This window comes from Cariama cristata, unplaced genomic scaffold (genome assembly GCF_000690535.1).
Source record: "Cariama cristata isolate BGI_N322 unplaced genomic scaffold, ASM69053v1 scaffold5752, whole genome shotgun sequence".
Classification (NCBI taxonomy): Eukaryota; Metazoa; Chordata; class Aves; order Cariamiformes; family Cariamidae; genus Cariama; species Cariama cristata.
In genome coordinates this window covers 35,703-57,214 of record NW_009605375.1, presented here as the reverse complement: position 1 = coordinate 57,214, position 21,512 = coordinate 35,703, and the positions used below count along the sequence as shown (strand labels likewise).

Here is a 21,512-nt window from a genome sequence, read left to right as displayed (position 1 = left end):
TATACTTCTCCTGTGATTGAGCAGTATTTTTTCACATTTTTCCTGCTTTCGCGTTTAGACATTAATGTTGTCACGAAACATGGCAAAACCCATCAACAGGTAAGAATCCATTACTAGCTGAGTTCTTTTGGGATTCTGTTATTATGCAGATGTCATGGAAAAGCTTATTAAACTGAATGAATGTATCGTGGCCCGATACAAACTTCATGTAGTAGTACAGCATTGGCAGGAGAGTCTCAAAATCTTGAAAAAAAACCCTGGAACCTGACACATTGCAACAATAAACCTAGCTATCTCAAAACTTTTATCTTTTTCTATAATGTAATTATAACATAGATCCACTCTAACCATTCACAATCAATTTCACATTTCTGTTGGGTAAAAAACCCCCCACAAAATCAACAAAACACACTTGGCGAGTAGTGGGATTTAATCTGGTGAAGTGACTTGCCATGGCTTGCCATCTCTCTATTTCTCATCACGACAGTGTCTTATTTTGGGTCACACCCTTCCCTGCCTACTTTTTTGGGCTTCTACAGAAGCACCTACTGCTGCCCAGAGCTTTCTAACGAGCTCTTTAGAGACCAAGGAACAAGAGATTTCCCTGTGTTTTCACTCCTCTGCCCATTACCAAGGCTCTCTAAGCAGGGATGAAGGCACTCTTGACAGCTCCCCTGCAATCTAGGTACAGAGACTCTTATGAGGTCTCGACAACAGCCATCTCCAAAGACAGCAGCCTAGCTCCATACAAGCGCTTCCCGGAACGGTCCACAAAGTTATGAAAAAGCAATATACGGGAAGGTTAGTTTCTCTGTCCCCTACCTCACCCAAAGAGTGTAGTAATGTACTTTTTCTTCACCACAGTAACTAAACCAAAAGACTGCCAACGCAACCCACTAAACCTGGAAAGATTTTGTGACTGCTAAGAATAATAGCTTACTAGCCATGGACTCGTTTTTGTTGTCAATTCACATTGCTGATGACAGCCAAAGATAAAGCTACCCAAGCCTTAAAATGAGGTAAACCTGACACCAGCTGGCCAGCCACACCGGCCTAGGTAGCACTCCTAGTTAGCAAACTCTTTAAACTGACATTGCTGTTTAGTTCCTCTGGGAGTCTGTGCTGTTGTGACTGGACTGGTTTTGGTACGAGCTAATTTAAAGCCGCCTCAGACAGTCCTTCACCTCGCTGTGTCCTCATCAACAAGTGCCGGTTTTGGAATGGAGTAGCATTGAGGTGTTCTGGCCTTCATCTTCTGCTAGAATTGAACTACCATTCTTTTTTTCTTTTTCTTCCTCTTTTTAAACAGAAGTTCTAATCCATGTGGTTTCAGTTAAATGTAAGCTATAGTGTCAAAAAATTAACTACAAGGCACAAAATAGGAAATTAGCATAAACATTTTCAAGTGGATAAAGACTTAATCAAAAAAAGGAAAAAAAAACCCCACCCACCAAACCCCCACAATAACCAGTTGTGCTGAAAGAGGAATTGTCATATAATTAGGTGATCATAAATGGAGCTGATCGAGAATGCTTTTGGAACCATTTGTATACAACATTTTACCTCATGACCTTGACACAGAAAGTAAGCATGCACTAATCGCATCTGCTGATAACCCAAAATTACAACACATTGTTGGTGCTGGGGAATCGGTGTATTACAAGAAGTACTGTGTGACCTGAAGACTGCAGTTCAAAAAATCCAAAGGAACTGAATAGTACAAAGGTCATGCATTTGCTAGTGATAACAAGGACATGTGCAATACATGGGGAATTGATCCACCAAAAAAAAAAAAGAGAAGAGAGAGAAGGAAAACAACCTAAGTTACTACTGAAATGCAAAATGACTACATTTTACAAATAAGACGTAGCTGAAATAAAGCAAATGTCGTTCAGATAACATTTCTAGGAAAGACGAGGACATACTAACGTCATAGTTTAAGGCACTAGGGTAAAATATTACTTATAAAATGCTAGTACCTGGAATAGATTTTATACACCTCCAGCTATGCATTCATTTTTGGACAAGAAGGCAAAACACTGTATGCTTCTGAAAAGATAATACATGCCCAAAACATACTAGCAGCATGACTATTTCAACAGAAAATGAGTTTTTAGACTCAAACATTAGCATGTAAATGTAAACATTTATTTTAAATTTCAGTCTCCTCTGAAACCTACCTTTCAATTTACAAGACTGCCTGTATAAAACTGACCAGGGATCACTGGGTGTACCACTTAATTAAACACTTTGAGAAATAAATTAGCTTTTCCATGAAAGAGAACTGGTAAGAATGTAGAAAACTGGTTCAGGTGTACCTGAAATACATTACTTCCATTTGTCAAAAGTGATTTTGTGCAACAATTAATAGGAATTTAAAATCTTGCAGGGATGGCATCCTTGCAACCAGACATGAGAGCGATTTGCCCCACTACACTATCTCCTCAAATCTTTTTGCTTACCATTGGATCTAGGCTCAGTCAAGACTTAGCAACGGACAGAGTTCACAGCTCATCTTTGTACAGTCGTATGAATCATGGTAGTCATTTTATGTTCTTCTGTAAAACGTAGGCTGAAAGTCTGCACTGAGGCTCAAACTTTGCCTGTAAGCCCCCAAAGACCGTTTCTTCCAAACGGGCATTTCATTCATTTTTAAATAGCAGATCAGTTGTTAGGAAGTTTTGTTTTGTCTATCTGGATGGCAATGGGTTCTGCCTAGATGCGCCCAAGAGACATTAGCCTTCTTAGCTTGAAGAATCCTTTGGAAGATATGCGACTAGGTATCAAGTTTGTGAACGGTGAGGTAGAAGACCTGAACCCAAGCGGAACACAGTGGAGAAAAAAAAACTGGTATAAAAGGGCATAACATCTCCAGATAATGTCCAAGTCCACCCAAGTAACACGCAGGTAAGTGCCTGATCTTAAACACTGGTTGTGTGCTGCTAGAAGCACCCAAGTGTCCTGACAGTTTTTTAACTTAATGAGAAAAGAGAGCGCCTTGTGCACTACAACTAAAATAGACAGCTTCTCTTTTATTCTGTACATCTGCCTCTACACTGACAACTAGTAAATGATCTGTTAATGTTCTACTACAGTAAAATACGTTTAATGTTCTAACTTTTCCCAGCTTTAGAGTAGTTTCTGAGCGGTTGACAAGCCCCTCCATGATAGGGGCTGGTGATCTGCAATAAGTCTCTCTTACAGTAAGTATGCACCAGCCCAAACTAGGCTCCAGAGCTGGAAAGGCCTTCCCCTACACTCACAAGCTATCTGAGAGCTAGCAACACAGCACCTCTGCTGGGGAAAAGAGATTTCCCAGAGAAAAATATAAACCAGTGTATCCTTCACATGAAAGGAGACAGCAAGGTCTATGCCTAAATCCCAAGAGGCTCCCATGAGGCTGCAACAATTGGCAATATTATTGCTCAGGGGATAACAGAAACACGTGTGTCAGGAATGCAGAAAGCAAAATACTATTACGTCGGAAATCCCTTGCTGAATTTGTATGCAGTGCAGGTTTTGGTAATTAGTATTACACAGAAGAAAGTGAAAATAACAAAGCAAGGATGTAATCCATTCAGCTTTTACCAAGAATATATACAGCCCGGAAGGACCTGACTTCAACCCAATTATATAATATATCAAATCTAATAAGGGCACTTGACTGAAGATTTCCCACAGACAGTAGAACATCCAGACGCATGCATTCCTTTTCATTTTTCTTCTCCTTCTACCACCAGCAAAGAGGAGGAAGTTTGTTCTTGTTTTCACTTTATTCTGGTCCTAAATCACCAAAACCAGAGTGCAGAATTGCTTAAGATAAGCTGGGAAGTCGATAATGATCTCACAAGTATTCTACCAGATAAAGTCAACATTAAAAACAACACTAAAGAGGCTATTGATCTTACACAGCCCTCCTATATTTGTCCTACATTAAACTGTATCTGAGTGTTTTCCTCCTTTCTAGTTTCTGCCTTTGATGGAAGAGCAGTGCATGTGATAAACTCGGTATAACCCCACCCGCTGGCTGATCCGGGAATACCAACCGCAGCAACGCAGACCCAGCCAATCCTCCAGGAATTCTTTACCCTTCTAACCTCCGGATTAACCAAAAAGACCACTATCAGCAAAAACTGCTCAATCACTAAGAGAAATGTTAAACTAGTGTATTTCTTACTACAGCCTTTAAAGACTGGGAGTTCCCAACAGAAGTGAGTGAAGATTTGACCAAGATTTGACACATATAAACAGGTATTTAAGGCACAAATACTCTAATATAATAGCCTGTAATAAAACTATTTAAACACAGCCTGCTAGTGCTGAATTCAAGATTCACAATCAAGAAACCTAGTGTCTCTGAAGTGTTTGAGAAATCATAAAGTTACAGAGCTCTTTCGTTATGAAAATAGTTATATAAATTTATATGCACCAAGAAAAATGAAGTGACACGTTAACGTTCATTAGGCTGTAAAGTTCTGTTACCAGAAGACCATACTCGAACCAGTTACCAGCAGCAACAGTGCACGATATCAATAACTAAATGTTTACTATCTGGGAGTCTGAAAAATTGGGAAACAACTGCTCTGATCAATTTTTGTACCTGGCAAGTACTTTTTGCACCATTAATAAGGAAGGTTTGCAAATCAATGATTCAAATTCTTCTGCAAATTAAAGTATGCAGGTATGAACAGGAGTGAATTAATTACATGTTAGAATTCATGGGGGAGATCCTAGTCAGTTAAAGTTTTTCAGGTATAAACTTGAGCTCAAATTCAATGTTGACAGTATCCAATCAAGCCAAGTAATTTCAGACAGGTTTGGCAGGGACCCCAGAAGTTACTAAACTTGTAAGCATTTCCACTGGCACCTCTTGTGTGACTCTGGAATACTCAAAGTAAGTCTTGTCCAGTTTTGGAGAAGATTAAAAAAACTAACTGATCCAGTTTAGGTGTGGAAGTACGAAACCCAGCCTCCCATACTGACTTTCACATCTCGGTCCTAAAAACTGACGTCTATTAGAAGTTCGAAGACTTTTCGTCATTCACTTAACCTGTTCCCAGCAGGGAAAATTCAACTCTTTCACTTTCCCTTAACGTTAAACCTCAATTCTGACAGTTAGACAAAGCATAATTAACAGAACATACATTTTTATTTGACACTTTCCAGCTGTAACAGTACATATGTGTATACACATGCATACTGTCTACTTGTCTGGCAGAAAGATGTATCACTACGGCAATGTAGGCAAGTTCAAGTGGTCTCCCTAACAGCAGAAAGCTGGCTCAGTTTACATTGTTTTTTTTAATGGTGTATCTTATAATTTTGAGTACAAGATATTGTCAGAAAAAATAAAAGGCTTTAAAAGTCATGATTTATAAAGCTGTGTCAGGTATAGTTTAGTACATTAACATCCTAAGAATGTTTGTCTGAAGTGACACATGAGAATAAATCGGTATTAACATGTTTTGGTACATTTTAAAAATGACAACATCTAAAAGCTTTAAGGCATCATTTCTTTTGACTTATCCCATAGTCATTATTTTCAAAACCAGAGCACAGATAATTAAATACTATGGCGACAGACCAAACTGAGATGTCTTATGTATATGAACCTGTGCACAGACCTTTTGAATTGTTCCTTCACTTGCTACTAAAGCTAAATATTCCTTCTGCAAGGTAACCCTGCTAGCACACATGAAAAAAAATTAAGAAGTTGAATATTATTAAATTAAATATCTACCTGAGAGCTTCATGAGGAGCTCAGACGCTGCCTTGACTGACATGTCCTGCCTCATCACATTTGCCTGCGCTTCCTGTGGCTTGAGTTTCTCCTCAGGGACGTTTGGAGCCGAGGCTTCGTCCTGGCTGAACACATAGCTGGACTGAGACAAGGCTGAACTTGCAGCTTCTTCATCCTTAGGCTCCTCTTTCACTTTAAATTTAGGAGTCAAGGGCTCTTTTTGATTTGCAGCTGTCGAGAGAAGGAAAGAAGTGAGACTTAATGACACATGTAATACATAATCATAGAGCAGCTAGTAACACGAAGAAACCATAACCTAAGAAATGCTAGAGCAGTACTGGAAGTAAGCCTGTCAAACAGTATTCAAAGATGCTTCAAGAGGTAAACAACTTTCTGCATCTTTTGTACAATGGGAGTTTTGAAACACACAAACTGCATGTACCAGAGCTCAAGAAACCATCCTTCTCCTCTTACTTCAGAAGGAGCCCCTGCTCCTTCTGAAAGCATTCCCCTGGTCATTGGTTTGCACAGATCTTTTAAAAGCTTAATGGAAGTTTAAAATATCATTTCACATGAGGGCAAATTTGGCAAAGTCCAGGGTTACTACATATTGAGTTCTCAGAGCATGAAAAAGAGGCAAAAGATGAAGAGTAGAAAGATAGGAAACCTAAGAGGGGAGTAAAAGGGAAAAGATAGCAAATTCTTAGGTCCTAAAAGGTGGTATTTGTTAAGAAAGAGAACAGAGGGATTTTCAGAAGACAGCTCTGCACTGGAAGATGCTATTAAGAGCACTGTTCCAGGTTCTACATCCATAAAAAACAAAGACTGCAAGTTTAAAATAATCCTTTCAAATACTCCACGTAAGCAGCTGCACAGCCTCAGAGAAGGGTAGAGACCTTGGGGCTGCTTAAAATTTACACACTGAACAATCTTGTTCTTGAACGCTCTTTCCAATTCCCCTTGACAGCGGTAGATCCTTTGCGCTGCGTTTGGTTGAAGGGATAAAACCAAGAATGCCTCTTAAACAATACTTCCAAACCCAAGCCATATAAATTCATTGGCAGGCTGCATGACAAACAGGAGGCTAAAGAAGTTGCACTGGTTTTCAGCAGCTCTTCTTATAATTCTTTATGTTTGACCAGAAATACTTCCTTCCTTGCCTCTTAGTGGCTTTTTCTTGTTCAAAATTTCACTTTAAATTTCTGGTAACGCACAGCAGATAACTTGTTCAGTGCCCCAAACTTTGATGAGTTTACATCTTTCTCACCCCTCCAAACCTCTGTCTACACAAATATGAAAGATGGAGCATCATCCCCATTTTGTTATCTTTCCAAGCTCTCTCACCATTTACCTCACTATCTCTCCCACCTATTTTCCTCCTTCCACATGACAATCCCCTGCCTACCCTCATCACTCTTGCAGATGAGCTCTGTCAAATCTCACTCGGACCACGTGAGGAGGAGGTACCCACCACACCTTCCACAGGCTGCAGCAGGGCATTAGAAGCCAACACGCATTGCCTGTTGCAGAGAGCTGTTTGTTGTACAATCCCATTACAGGAACTGGAAAAGCCGAGGAACTGGCACACCACAGGGATGGTAATATCCAACTGAAGGGGCAGGGCACTAACAGGTCAAATCAACCCAAAAAATCTGGCAACATTCGCCTGCTTAAGCCCTTGGTCTACTCTCTCCTCCGCTTCACTGCTTCTTACCTACTCTCCAGCTCCTCATTTTCCTGGCTTATTTCCTCGGATACTCTCTTTCTCAGGAGTTCCCCCAAAATCTGACTCCTAGAGAATCTGAATTCCTGCATCCCACTGTGAAGTGTTCACCATCTCCCAGAGACCTCAACCCTAAAATACAAGGTACAATTGCCATCTTTATTGCAAACAGACACTTCCATTTGTTACTTTGAGCTTTGGTCATTTTCAGAGAGTCTACTGTTCTGTGGTTTTCTTTGTGTTTGTTTTTTCAAATTTTTTTTTATAAGCTAATACATTACCCTGTAACACAACACTTCCATCTTCTCAGTTTATATTGCAGGATTGTTTGATTTTTCTCCTTTCTTATGGGTTGGCAAGCCATTACCAAAGAACAAGATTAAGGTAAGTGGTATAAACAGCGTACACATAAGCAGCATGTACATACACATTAGTACTATTCACTACTTCAGAAATTAAATGACCTTATATGTGTAATATTTAATATGACCTATACGCATTTTTCCCAGTATTAGGAATTGCTTTTTCCTTTTTTTTAAACAAAGGGCAAAAGCAGAAATATGAAACATTAAAGCACGGTTTAATCCATCAAAATACAGGTTAAGGCTCTCAAACCAATCTTAACTTTACCAAGGTACTTACAAAACAAAAAAATAAAATCCACGTATCTTTTTTATCCAGGCCTACATCTTTCTATCTCAGTTTATTCTGGGGTTTGAACTGGGGTGATGAATGGTCACCAAAAAAAAAAAAGAAAAGACCCAAACCTTCTATGCCACACTACCTTCTGCATGCCTTCTCTTTTAAAACATGCCACTCTAGCTGCTACTGATATGAAAAATACCTCCACCAGGAGCTGATTGCAAATGATAGAGAGCATTCTGCCTGAACTTTCAGAGAACCTGGAGAAAAAAAAAATATTCTAATTTATTAATTTCAAGAATGTATTCATATAAATTTTCCCAGAAAATAAAGCAAACACGAGTCTGAGTGAAGAGGTAAAGATGACGCACTGAGAACAATGATTAACCTGTGAAGCAAGCTATGTTTCTGCCCATGAACCAGGGCAGAAAATGAAGCAGGTAGAGGAAGCACTATAGACCAGGTCACCATACACTTTTACCATTTAAAATACAGAGGTGATATTAAACTCATATATAGATCAGTGTAAGTTTGCAACAATACACCGTGGTCCATTATAAGCCAGGTTAAGAACAATGTTAAAACATCCATACACAAATAGAATCACTGTAACAGAATTCATATAATATCACAGCCTTAAACTAGGAACTTTTTTCAGAGTCAGATGCTATAGTATGCAGTGGCAGATGCCTTATGGATTCCCCTGCCACATGAAAGAGCATAAAAGGGGGCACTTTTGGAAGAAATTCGCATTTATTAAACCCTCTTATCACCAAGCCAAAACTCAGCAGCCAACTTGACCCAATCCAAGGGCAGGTATCAAGTGGTACCTCTGTGCTCTTCATCTCAGGGTATTCTCAAACTCTACCAAGATGAAGCCAAGTTCTGAGAGCGCAGAGAACCAAAAATTCAAGGTAGGTCACATCAGAGTTTAGTTTCATGATAGGGACACGTGCAGAATGGCTTGAACAGGGCATCCATCAAGTTTCCCTCCTTTCCTATGTCTCACTTTCCCCTTCCCTCCTTACCCCACACATCAGCTCTTCTACGGTCACAGCCCATGCTGCTATAAGCCACTGCTCCCTCACGCTTCGGAGCCACCAGCCGGGATAACAATGCTAAAACTATGTTGACAAGAGATCTACCAGCACAACATCAGCCATAATCTAAAAGAGCTCTTCGTGAGATCTGTATACTTAATTTGTCCCTGTGGGTCTACAAGACATCGCCTATGAGAAATATAAAACACGGTCAGGGGCCCACAATCCAGAGCAAGTCCCGAAGACATGTGTTTGGCAGTATTACGGGAAGGGGAAAAGAAACCCAGACTATTGCTTTTACCTATGTCGCTGGTTCTGCCTACTCTAGCTGCTTTGCTTTGGACAGAAGATAGAATAAACTAGGAAAGAAGTAGGGTTTTGTTTCTTTAGTTAACTGATAGCATATTCCTTGAACTGACCACACTTTCCAAAAATCAAGCATTTTACTTGTAGACAAATGACAAAAATAGAACAGTTATTTACATCATTTTTCCTCCTCCAGAAAACAAAGCCAAGTAAAATCAGACAACTATTGGGTCGGTTTCAACCCAACTGCTTCAATTAATGACGCTTTTGCTTCAATTAATAGGACTTCTAATCTTTCTTGAGATATACTAAAGCAGATTCCCATGTAAATGAAGCCTAAATAGAAGGACAAATAAAAAAATGGGGAGGTTGTCCAGCCAAAAAACTCCATATATTAAAACTAGAGGGGAAAAACCCCCACCCAAACCCAAAAAACAACCCCCCAAACCAACAAAAATCCTTGCCACTCTTGCCTCTGTCCCATCTTGGATCCACAGTTATGGGCAAAATTACTAACACATGGGAAACAGCAACTATGATGCATCCACGAGTCATACTAGGGAGGACAATAAACAGATGTAAGAAAACATTGCAAATAAGGGACATAAAAGTTGACTGAGACCAGTTTTTAAAAAACCCTGATTGAGGAATCTTTTAAAAATTAGAACTAGACAAGGATTAAAAAGATGATGTCAAAGTCTATTAAAGTATATTCGAACGACAAAATTATTACTCCCCAGAAGGTATAACATCTTCTATCTACATACAAAAATAGATACACATACATATACTTAATTTGTATTTAATTTGCATGAATTCTGAACTGCAACGAGAACAGACTGAAGGATGTGTTGCCTGCAGACTGAATCCAAAAAACCCAGCAATTTAATTTTGAAATACACAGCAAGGAAAAAAAACAACTCACCCAGCAAATGCAACCAACAAGCAGCAGTCTCTCAAGCAGGGTTAATAATTCTCTATTTGTTCCGTTCCATATTCAGAAAAAAAAGAGATCGACGAAGATTCGATTTTTATCTTCCTGGCAACTGGAATCATTTGATCCATTTGGCAAAAATAATGATGAAAGTTATAACACTTTTCTCAAACTGCCAAATGCCACAAGAAAAGATTTGGGCATCTGCCACTAATCTGAAACACTCTGATAGAAGCTGCTAACTGCATCAGTCCACTTACAAGGATTTCTAAATGCTCAAAATGTTTGCAAGTGAAAGACGAAAAACGGCCTGATTACTTCAAGACAAGCTCAATGTTAGAAGTCACAATCAGCAAGGAGTTGGTCATCGTTCTATCTGTCCGAGCAAAGAACATGAGAAAGAAAAAAGACTCCGCAACAAAAACGCTGCCACAAAAGAGGCCTTGAGAAAAAGCATCTGCAGAGTCTGGGTCGAACGGAACTGCGATGAAAACACCACAGTACGCCGCTGCACCATCATATTATTTTGCAAGTGATGCCTGACTAGAGCTACAAAGATAAGAGATAGCAGGCCAGCCATGGCCGAAGGAAAAGGGGAAAGTGAGGATACATTCCAAAAGGCACAGCAAGTTGAACTGATCTCCTTGAGATTTTGCAGGAAAACCTCCCTTTGTGATCCTCCTCAGAGCCACCGTGGCAAGAGAACCATGGCATGACTTCTACCCGAGGAAGAAAGGACAGTGTTTTATCCAGGTCCTACTGGAGCTACAGCATCTGAATGACACAGGGAGCCTTCCACTCCAGGCGGTAAGTTGTGAGCTGCGGTGGTTAAAAGAAACAAAGGACCTTTGACAGATCAGTTCCACAGTATTTGGAAGACACATTCCTCTGACACTGGGCATCATCGTCCTGAAGGTAGCTGTGGTCAATAAAGGGTATGACTTGAGTCTTCTACTGTTTTCACTCTAGTAATTGAAATGTGCAGGTAGGTGTTGGCATTCAGCATGGAGACTATGGCTTACATTTGATGACATTCAAGAACTGAGTAAGGGGTACAAACACTGCAGAAGCCGCTACCGGTGAGCTAATTGCTTTGCAAGAAAAATCTATGTAATTGGAACCTGTTGGAGAATCTCCAGACCAAAATCCAATTGGGCTGATAAATTATGTTCAGCTTATTAAACATAGAGGCTGTCTACACTGTAAGTGGCCCAAAAGGAGAAATACTGTTCTTATGGCAGGAGAGTCTAGCTGGTCTCCTATTTCTTTTCAGTGCCTTCTGCCCTGGAGTATTAATCTGTCCCAGAGCACCGCATGGTACTTAACCCTCCTGGGAGTGCTAACCCAAGTATATCTCATTTTCAAAGCCCTCTACTCTGCCCTCAGCCAAATAAACTAACCTATAGAGCTCCAAGGAAAAGGATGGGAACTATCAATGAAAAAGCTACTTATGACTCAAGGGTGCTCAGCATTATAACATTTCTTTTTATCAAAGCAGTGGAATAGACAGAACAGACAATCATGAGAAGTATGACGATACCAAGACTTGCCACCTCTGGGCTTCCGGAGGCCACTTAAAATATGAGGTCTTCCAAACCATCTAGCTTAAGTATGTTAAAAATGCGTAAGTAGAGGTTAAGAGAAGGCCAGTTAACTACCCTGATCTTCTCTAAAGCTACTCTGCATTTAAGGAGTTGTAGGCAAGCAAAATGAGACCCAGCACTGGAGAATGACCAGTCCTGCTACTGTCCCCTCAAAATTTCACAATGTTCTAGTCCAAGTGGAATGGAGGAATTAGGCAAATTGCTAAGGCACCTATAGGACCATGTATCCCCCACACCCCAAGACTTCTGTTATACGCCAAAGTCCCACCTGCCAAACAAGGTTGTAATATCTGCCAAGACCATCTTCTCCTTTCTGGGTAAAAATCAAAGTAACAGCAGAACAGGTAAAATAGGAAGGTGGAGAAAAGAAGGAGGAGAGTGAAAGGAGCAAAGGGAGATTTGTTGCTGATAGGAGAGAATTGTTTGCAGTATGGAAATTTCTTCTCTCTACAAAGCAACAGAATCAGAGGAAGAGAGAAACACCACCAGACTGACCTTTATATTTGTTTAAGAAAACAAAACCCAAAACAAACAATAAGAGATGATTGAAATAACAATGTCTTCAATTCCCATTTTGGACAATGTGACAGAAGGGTTCATGAGGACTTCTGCCCAGAGTAATGATGTAATTAGGGAAGCAAAAGAACCATCAGTGTAGTCTAGTGTTACACTCCAAGTATAAGAGTTGCGTAGATATTAAAACTAAATTCTAAGTGCAGAGCTGGTCCAGATTCACATACATGTCTTCTTTCAAGTTGTATTGGGCTGAGTACATAAAAAAGCAGTTTGCTATCCTGCATTTTAAATGACTGAATTAGAACAGAGTCTACACTGCTTTATCTTGCTAAATTCTACATATTCCCTCAAGGTGTCAAACATGATGGGTATGATTTTAAGGCTGTCGGGAAATTGTGGATGTAAGACTAGCTATTGCTGAAAAGAGATTATAAGGGTGGTGATATATCAGGGGCAAAGATTAGTACAAGCTTTTATTTGCCCAAGTTTTAATTAGCCGTGCTATTGCCCTTTTCCAGTTTTATTTTAAATTAAAGGTCTATATGGAAATTACGAAAATGTGAATCTGGAGAGACACTTCAAAGGGGGATCTTGATGACATCAGGGGTATTTACACTGACAGCAGCATTATGGAATTCACAGTATTTTTAAATTAAGGATATGGCTCAATAATTGCCAGTCCTGTGCGCTTACATATTCTAATTGAAATTTTACATTCTGGCATAAACTATGAATCCTAAATATAGGCAGCACGGTCTTTTCTTTGGAACTTGCTACACAAATACATCAATTATGACAGTTTAATTGGATATGCTTTTATTTTATTAAAAATAGCTGTTTGAAGAGTTCGAGCCAGTCAGTTCAGTACTGTTAATGGCAAATGCTAAAACACTTCAAATTACTTGTGTTACCTTTAAGGAATGAAGTAATTTTCAAGAGCCAAACAGAACAAATAATCTAAGTGATTACTTAGTTTATCTACTAATATTTTGTATGTAGCTGTCTGATGATTTACTATTTCATTATTCCATTAATGAAATCAGCTAATAAAACATGAATGCAAAGTCCAAGTACTTTGGACAGTCACCAAAATCCCATGGTGGCTTTATTTTCCAAAATAAAGATCTGGCTCCTCACACGATAGTGACAGCAGGTATGACTTGAACTGGGAGAAAACATAGCTTCTCATTTGTTTAATGTGGCCAGCCCCAAACCCGCAGCATGTTATCTCTCCTTCCTGCTCTCTATTTTAAACTTTTTCCATGAGAGTAACTTGAGGAACATAAAGAGAACTACAGAAGCAGAGCATACTTGATAATATATACTGTCACAAGACGAAGAGACATGCTTTTCAGAGTAATGCACTTGGTGAACACAGAGAGGCGGAGGAGAGAGGCCATCAATGAAGTATGCTTTACAATTACTGTTTCCACACAGAATTCCTTGGAGATCACTAGTGCAAGAATCCCATTCATTTTGATGGGATTCATTTATTTTCGAACGTTATGAAAAGTAACTGCAGCACATAACATAGGCACAGTAATAACTTCACTAGAGTACACTGGCCATTGTAATGCGGATCACTGTGAAAGTCGTTTTTTATTACAAAAGAAAATAAGCCTTAGAAGTGGGTGGAAGGACACCAGTATTTAAAAAGATGTGTTGTATGATGTCTGCCACTGAAACCTTTGAAACAGGAAAAGCAAATTAAGATATGAATGCAGTTACAAAGTTTCAATGTGGAATTAATGGACTAGGGGAAGAAAACCTTCTGGCAAAGCATTAATCGAGCAAAGTAGTTGGCCAACTTAAAGCATACAAGCAGTCCCACTGAAGTAGAAGGGGGAAGATTGGAAGGCAAAAACATGCTCATGCTTAAACATTCTTCTGTTTGTATGTTAAGTCATCTGCTAATTGTCTTGACAAACAATACTCCCTTCCAAATTTAAATAAAATTTCAGAGAACCCTTTTAAATTTCTTGTGAATTTTAAAGCATCTCCTACCTTAAACTAGGGCACAGAGAATGGAATCTGGAAAAAAATTCAAGATTTGTTCTTATTTTTAGATTTACATTTGGTGATTTGTGTTATGCTTTATTTCATAAAACATATAACTAAAAAAAGTCTTTCTGGCAAGCAATGGCACAGAATTAGGACTGAAAGGATCTCAAAAGGCCACTCACACCAATATTTCTCAACCTCTTTAAACCTAAAGCTCCCCTAAGCCTTTCAGAAAAAGAAATTCAAAGGCCTTTTTGAGCAGTGTCACCACACTTCATTTCTGGCCCACTTGTAATCAGGTCTAACTTTGAACATCTGTAAATTTTTTCCCCACTTTTCTTCTCTACAGCTTGCTGCTTGTTTTCATTCAGCTAAAATTTTGTGCAGCTGCTTCTGATGTCCTATGGTTCACTGACTGAGATACATAGATCTAGTCCATCTTACTGCCTAATACGTGATCAACCATATCTGACAGGTGGTTATCTAACCTGTTTTTTAAATTCACCAGTGGCAGAGATGCCACAATCCCTCCAGACAAACTATCATAGAGGTTTAACTACCTTAACTTTTGGAAAGACTTTCCTAACACCAGCTTAAACTCTACAGCAAAATCAACCTGTTATTTTTTGTCCTAACTATGATGAATCACCAACAGATTATTTCCTTTTCCCCGTGACAAACTTTTTAATGCCTTAAAGGCTTATTAATGACCCTCCTTAGTCTTCTCTATAGGCCTTACAACCTCACTCCCTTTTACCATTCCTCACTGGACACGTTTTCTAAGCCTCCAGTCATTTCTGCTGCTCTCCTTTGAAGTCTTTCCAACTGTCTGCAGTTTTCATGACCTATAGTACCAAAACCTTGGACTTCAACAAGACAGAGAAGAGCAGGACTGTTTCCCCCTTCTTTGAGGCTGTTTCTCTCTGTATACATCCCAGTAAAATGACTGCCTTTTTAGCACCACTATAGTGGTTTTAACTCCCGTTCCTTTCTGACAGAGCTGTCACCTAGCTGGTTGTTCCCCGTTTTGTATTTTTGCAACTGTTTAACAGTTGCACATTTTTTACAGATCTCTTTTGACTGCGACTCTTCTCTTTTGACTGTGAACGACTTTCAATGTACTGTTTTCCAACCATCTGATATCCACTTCATCTAGACTAGAAAGGTACTGCATTGCACAATCAGAAATAATACTGAGAGTCAAGATTATATACATGCTTATTAGAGATTCAATTTTAAAATTCACAGTAGTTAATAAACACCAATTTTGTATTGTCTTTCATCCTAGGCATGCCAGTTAAACTTCTGGAAACCGTAACTCTCAGGTCTGAAGGAAGACAAGTGCTCCTCTGAGTCACACGCTTGGAAAAAGAAGAGGCTGAAACCGCACAGAAATGAAAACCAACAGGCCCTGAGGTCTCCCATGAAACTAGAGGCATACAAACCGACACCAACCAAGAGGAGCAATAAACATTGACAAGCAAAAATAAATGTTCGTTTAAACCATCAATATTCAAGAAGAATAAATGCCAAATTCTAAAAGTCTATGTATCTATCTACTGCTTCTTTCTTAGCCACAAGGCCTGTCAGAGAGGAAAATTAGATTGTTTTGACATAATTTGGTCTCGACAAATCTGTGTTGGCTGTTACAATTGGCATATACAATTTGAGATGTCAAAAGATTTATATCATTGAAAAGGTAGGGCCAATAATTGAAGTTCTGAGGAGCCTAACAAGAGAGTGTTGTAATAAAGAAATCACTCAAAGGAACTTCTTTCAGCACAGCAAGCAGTCAAAAAAATGCAGCTAATACTTAGCCAACTTGCTAAAAGAGAATTACTTCTACTCTAAATTTATGCACACTGTATGGAGGAAAGCATGAGCTAAATGTATGTAACACAATATGAATCTCAGGAGAAAAGAAATTCCTTTCCTTTTAACATTGCTCTTCTTGTGTAGTAAACTTGGTGATTGGCAGTACATTTTCATCCAAATATGCACACATACAAAATTACAGATACATCTCACTCCCCCAGTGACTTTATAACATGTTGCTAGGTAACAGTGCATACAAGTCAGGTTTCAAGACCTTTAGCAAGTCACCATAAAATAACTGCATAGGCCTTTTGCATGAATAATGTACATTTGTATTCTTTTTCTGATGCCAATAGATCAGACATTGAAAACATGACCGTCTGCCAAACTGTAAACAGCTCCCCATCAACTGCTACATGAAAAATAACACATCAAAATGTTGTATGTTTTCTCAGCTTTCAGGCTTTCCCCCCTCCCCTGCTTTCTGCTCTCATTCTTGCCACATGCTGCCATCAGGAGCACTACCATCCACAGGGCAGTACAGCTGATGTGTAGTGCCACTTACTGCACAGCAACCCAAGTTTAAGACGGACATCAGAATGACAAAATATATGGGACAGCTGTCAGATAACAAAAAAATGGATTTCGTATAGAGTCCTCTGAAAGGAAGGTGACCAATACTTTATTGGTCCTATTTAACAGATGGGTAAAGACAGAGAATTTAAGCGCTGAATTTTGTAACATGTTGGGTGTCGCAACCCTCAGTGATCTCAAACCAGAACTACAGGTATTCAGCATGCCTGAAAAACACACCAAATGAGATTTGCCAAGGTAATTGTCAACGAAGATGAAAGCCTGGATAAAAAGTCCTCACTCCCAATCCCAGCAACTAAACAGCAAAATCCCTCCCTTCTCTCACCATTTCCCCTCTTCCCTCCATCATGCACCTCTCCTTATCAAAAGGAACAAGAAATTATAAGTTAAGAAGTTGCAACGTTTTTCTCCCTGCAAGTCCATGATTTAGCAAACTTGAGGCAAAGCGTTTCTCAGCCCACAAGGAGCAGCTGATGCTGCTGCTTGCTGCTCAATTACCTGACAGCTTCATAAGAAAATCTGATGCCATCTTGACAGAGATGTCTTGGCTGAACAGCGCTGATGCCGTATTGGCCACAAAGTCAGAGGAGTCTTTCAGCTTTGTGTTGTTGGGGGCTCTGTCAACAGTGCTAAGAGCAAAAGGTGCAGCTGAGATGCCATTGTCATCTTTGGGCTCTTCTTTCACTAGTAAAGGTGGAACACCTCCACCAGGCTGCCCAGACACATCAGGTGTTTTAGATACAGCTGCTGATCCCGTAAGGTCAGGTACACCTCCTTCCCTCTGTGGTCCCGGGCAGGAGTCACTATTTAGCTGTGGTGACCCCTTCACCTCAGTTTCTGGTGTTTCCTCCTTCACTTTGGATTCTGTCCTGAGGAAATGTTGATGGCAACGCATATGGAGTTTCAGGCTGAAGTGGCGGGAGGAGGTAAAAGGGCATAGCTGGCATTGAAAGGTCTCACCCCTGTCTTGGTGCTGATGAACCTGGTTCAAGAAGTGAAAGATAAAAGCAAGTATTAAGCAAAACAGTTTACAAGCATTATAGAAATCTCAACTCTACACTTCTCATGCCATTTTAAAAAAAAAGTTAACTAATGAGTGAACTCTTAACTTTGAGCACTTGGAAAGAGGTCAGGCACTAACAACAGTAGAATTCTTTCACACATAAGTCAAAGAACATAAACATCAGACTCAACCAAAAAAAAAATAATAAATCAGGAACATCTGTTTCTGCAACATGGCCATGATGAAGTCTGCTTTGGATCAAACAGTCCTTACAACCAGATCCTGATGACCTGTCAGTGCATGGAAAGACTTCCAAGCTATAACTATATAACTATAACCCTATCTATTACCTGATCTGCTAAGCATGATCATTCTGTGCAACCTCATAAATAACAATTGTTCAGAGCAACCCAGCAAAATGCCAACCTGCATAGCAATGTCCATCATCGATTCATGCATCATTAGGGCAAAAACACAGCACCTGGCAATATGAAGGCACTACGGAAAGTTTGTTCCAAATTAACTCTACCAGAAAATAAACACCTCTGTTATGATAAAACACAAACATGAGAGATGGTGTTTGCCATTTATTCTATTTTATCAGTCAATTAACAATCACAATTAATCCTACTGTCCTCACATTTTGACTGCACGCTCCAGTATGACTACAACACCTAATATCCTCAGGCCCGATCCTGATTACCTTCTAAAGAGAACTCTATCCATCCATCCACATGTAATGGTTTACATACCATTTGAACACATTCATTAATATAAACTATATACATGTAACTATACAATTTCTTGTTTAACACAGTACTCATGAAAGGGAAGGAACAATTGAGCCCAGCATAATAGTGGCAGCTATATTGAAAAGTTTTTTCCCTATAGCTTCACAAATGAATTTTAAATCCTGACCGTAGCACTCCGGACTACTCCCTGCAGAAAGACTGGCAAATACATACATTTGTTCCTTACTAATTGATGAACATGTGATCAGGACAAACTGGCACCAGACTGAGCTCCACACATTCGTTTTCACTTGTGACTCGAGTTGGTTGGAAACATTTCAGCGAGACAGATTTTTGTTGGAAAATGGCAATTTGTTGAATGCAAAATATTTCACCTGAAACACGGAGAGGTTTGATGAACTCTTGGCAAACAAGGCGTGATTCCCCTACCCCAGTGAGTGGTACTTTACCCCCCACTCCCGGGGCTTGGCTCAGAAGCAGGCAGCTGTGCCAGGGATCCAAGGCTCGCTGCTACAGCCTGGGAGTCCAAAAAGCCCTGAAAGCTCCAGCTCTAATCAAAGCTCAGCTCTACACCAGGGAGCCTGGATAACCTAGCTTTAGCTAAGGCTTTCGGCACTTTCCAGTTTCCTGCAGAGCTAAGATCTAGATCCTGAGAGTCCTGGTGCAGATGCTGCAGAGCTCTGGGTAACAGGAGCATTTCCCAAAGAAAGCTCTGTCAAAACTCAGGTTGCAGTTTCCCATGGTTGTAGATCTGGCTCGATTCATTTTCTATATAGTAAGAGGAATTCAGTCACAAGCTCATATCCAGCATTCCCAGCTCTACACGCACAGGACCTGAATTCAGGTCTGCTAAAATGTGAAGCTGGGAGATGCCCCTCTTTTAGTCCTTTTTGCATTCAGCGAAGACACATTTCATCAGTGCTGTATAACTTTTCACTCAGTAGTTCTTTAAGGGCTCCGGAGATTAGGTACCGAACGAACAGACAGCAAAAGAGAATTTCTTTTGGCCAGCCGCTTTACAGAATGACATTCTCAGTACCGTATAAACATGACATTTACAGACAAAGTAATTCTGGAATCTTATAATTGTACCTGACAACAAAAAAAAAGTAGAAGCCAATGCTAACCTAAGACAGTTTTAAAGCAACAACCTCACAGAAGAATAGCAGCACAATAAATTCTAAATATTAACAGGTTACAACGGAAATGCCAACCAGATTGCCGGTCTATGCTACTGGAAACAGGATGGTCTGCGAGCACAGCAGTATGTAAGCACTCTTCTTCATGAAGAGCTCCGAGATGTACTAATGGTAGCAAGCACTCTCACCATGGCAACTTTATCTCTTACACCCACTGAGATGCTGCCTGCCAGGGTTTCTCTCCAGGATCCCCTTCAATCAACATTTCCCTGCCTACATATTTAACCACTTCTTCTAGAGGCCCCTTACCACAATCATCAATGTGATGCCTTCTGAAGGCTGTCACTGCTGCAGTCAGGTGGCAAAGTCTGTGTGGGAGCCCACCTTCTCTCCCCAGCAGTATGGCATGCCACCCCCGCAATATCTTTTGAGAATGGATGAGAATAGGGGGGACTGATTCATCTGATTTGGATTTTTCTCCTGCCCAAAGACAACAGCAGCGTCACCAATGGATTTCTCATAAAATAAAGTACATTTATAACTTGCAGCCAAGGAATGTCAGAATTCAAACCCAAACATTTAGGGTTTTGAAAGGAAGAATTTTAGATCTACGAAAAACTCATATGAAACCACACTGAGCCCAATATTTAACCCCCAATGTCCTGGGTCCAGTCCCACCACAAGATTTAATTTTTTTTTCATTCTCAAAAATAAATAATAATATTTATTTAAAAATTTGAACACTACCAGAAATAGAAGCCAAGAATTAAAGTCCCTTTAAAGGAAAAACTATCCCTTATTTGCTCATTTGACAGCAGCTAAAAGAGCCAAGAATTGCCATTCTATGCTCTTTGGAGAGAAAAGTCAAGGCAGCAACGACTTGCTGCAGAATAAGAAACAAGAAACCCCACAGAGCCACACAGAAAGCCATAGGAGAGGTCCAGGTCATGCCGTGTTACAGTCCAAAAAGCTGCCTTCTCCTTCCATGAAGACAGAGAATGGCTCTTACACTCTGCTAACACTACCCAAACCATCCGATGTTCTCTTCTGACTCAACTAGGCTGTTCCTGCAAGAACCACAGGCAGGAGGAGACAAGAGGGCAGTTGGCAGGTTTTCTCCGAAGTCGCAGTCTGAGCCCAGCTGCTGCCAGATGTGGATCTCTCTGAACTATGCTGCAACAAACCACAGTGCACAACCTGCTCATAGAAAATGTTTCTCTCAAAATCCCATCAAACTACTGTTTGACTTATGTCACAAACATTTAAGGACTTCTCCCTTCTGAGTTTATTTCATTTAACCGTGGATATTCTCCTTGACTGTGCAAAGTACTTGTATCATCTTTATTTTAACCCTACAGTCTTCCCAGTTTCAAACGATACTTTGTGGTTCCACAGATTTTTCGGTGTGTGCTTGATATGATGTACACAACGACTTTCAACAGAACTATACACTCCTTACAAACTTTAGGCCTAGTCTGAGGACTTGGGTACAAATTATCTATTGGTCAAATATTTTTTTTTCATTTGTTTCTTTCAGTTTCTCTTGCTATGTTCTCATTCTCACATTATACGAAAGAAAAGAAGAGGCCATTCAATTTATCTTCTCCATCACATGCATTAGTTTGATCACACCTCCTCTCTAAACCTGGCAGTTCCATTCTTTTCAGCTTCTTTCTTCAAAAGGGAGTCCCTGCCATCCCACT

General features: G+C 39.9%; 1 protein-coding gene across 1 annotated transcript in view; it reads right to left on the bottom strand.

Annotated features, from left to right (window-relative positions):
• Positions 1-5,740: 5,740 nt before the first annotated feature.
• The window catches only part of LOC104158301 (zinc finger protein 827-like), a gene marked incomplete at both ends in the record, with an annotated part of 28,475 nt that continues 12,703 nt past the window's right edge, over positions 5,741-21,512 (bottom strand). The window contains 2 exons of the mRNA XM_009695909.1: positions 5,741-5,971; positions 17,414-17,897. Coding sequence (XP_009694211.1) covers positions 5,741-5,971; positions 17,414-17,897 — 715 coding nt within the window. The remainder of the gene's footprint in view (positions 5,972-17,413; positions 17,898-21,512) is intronic.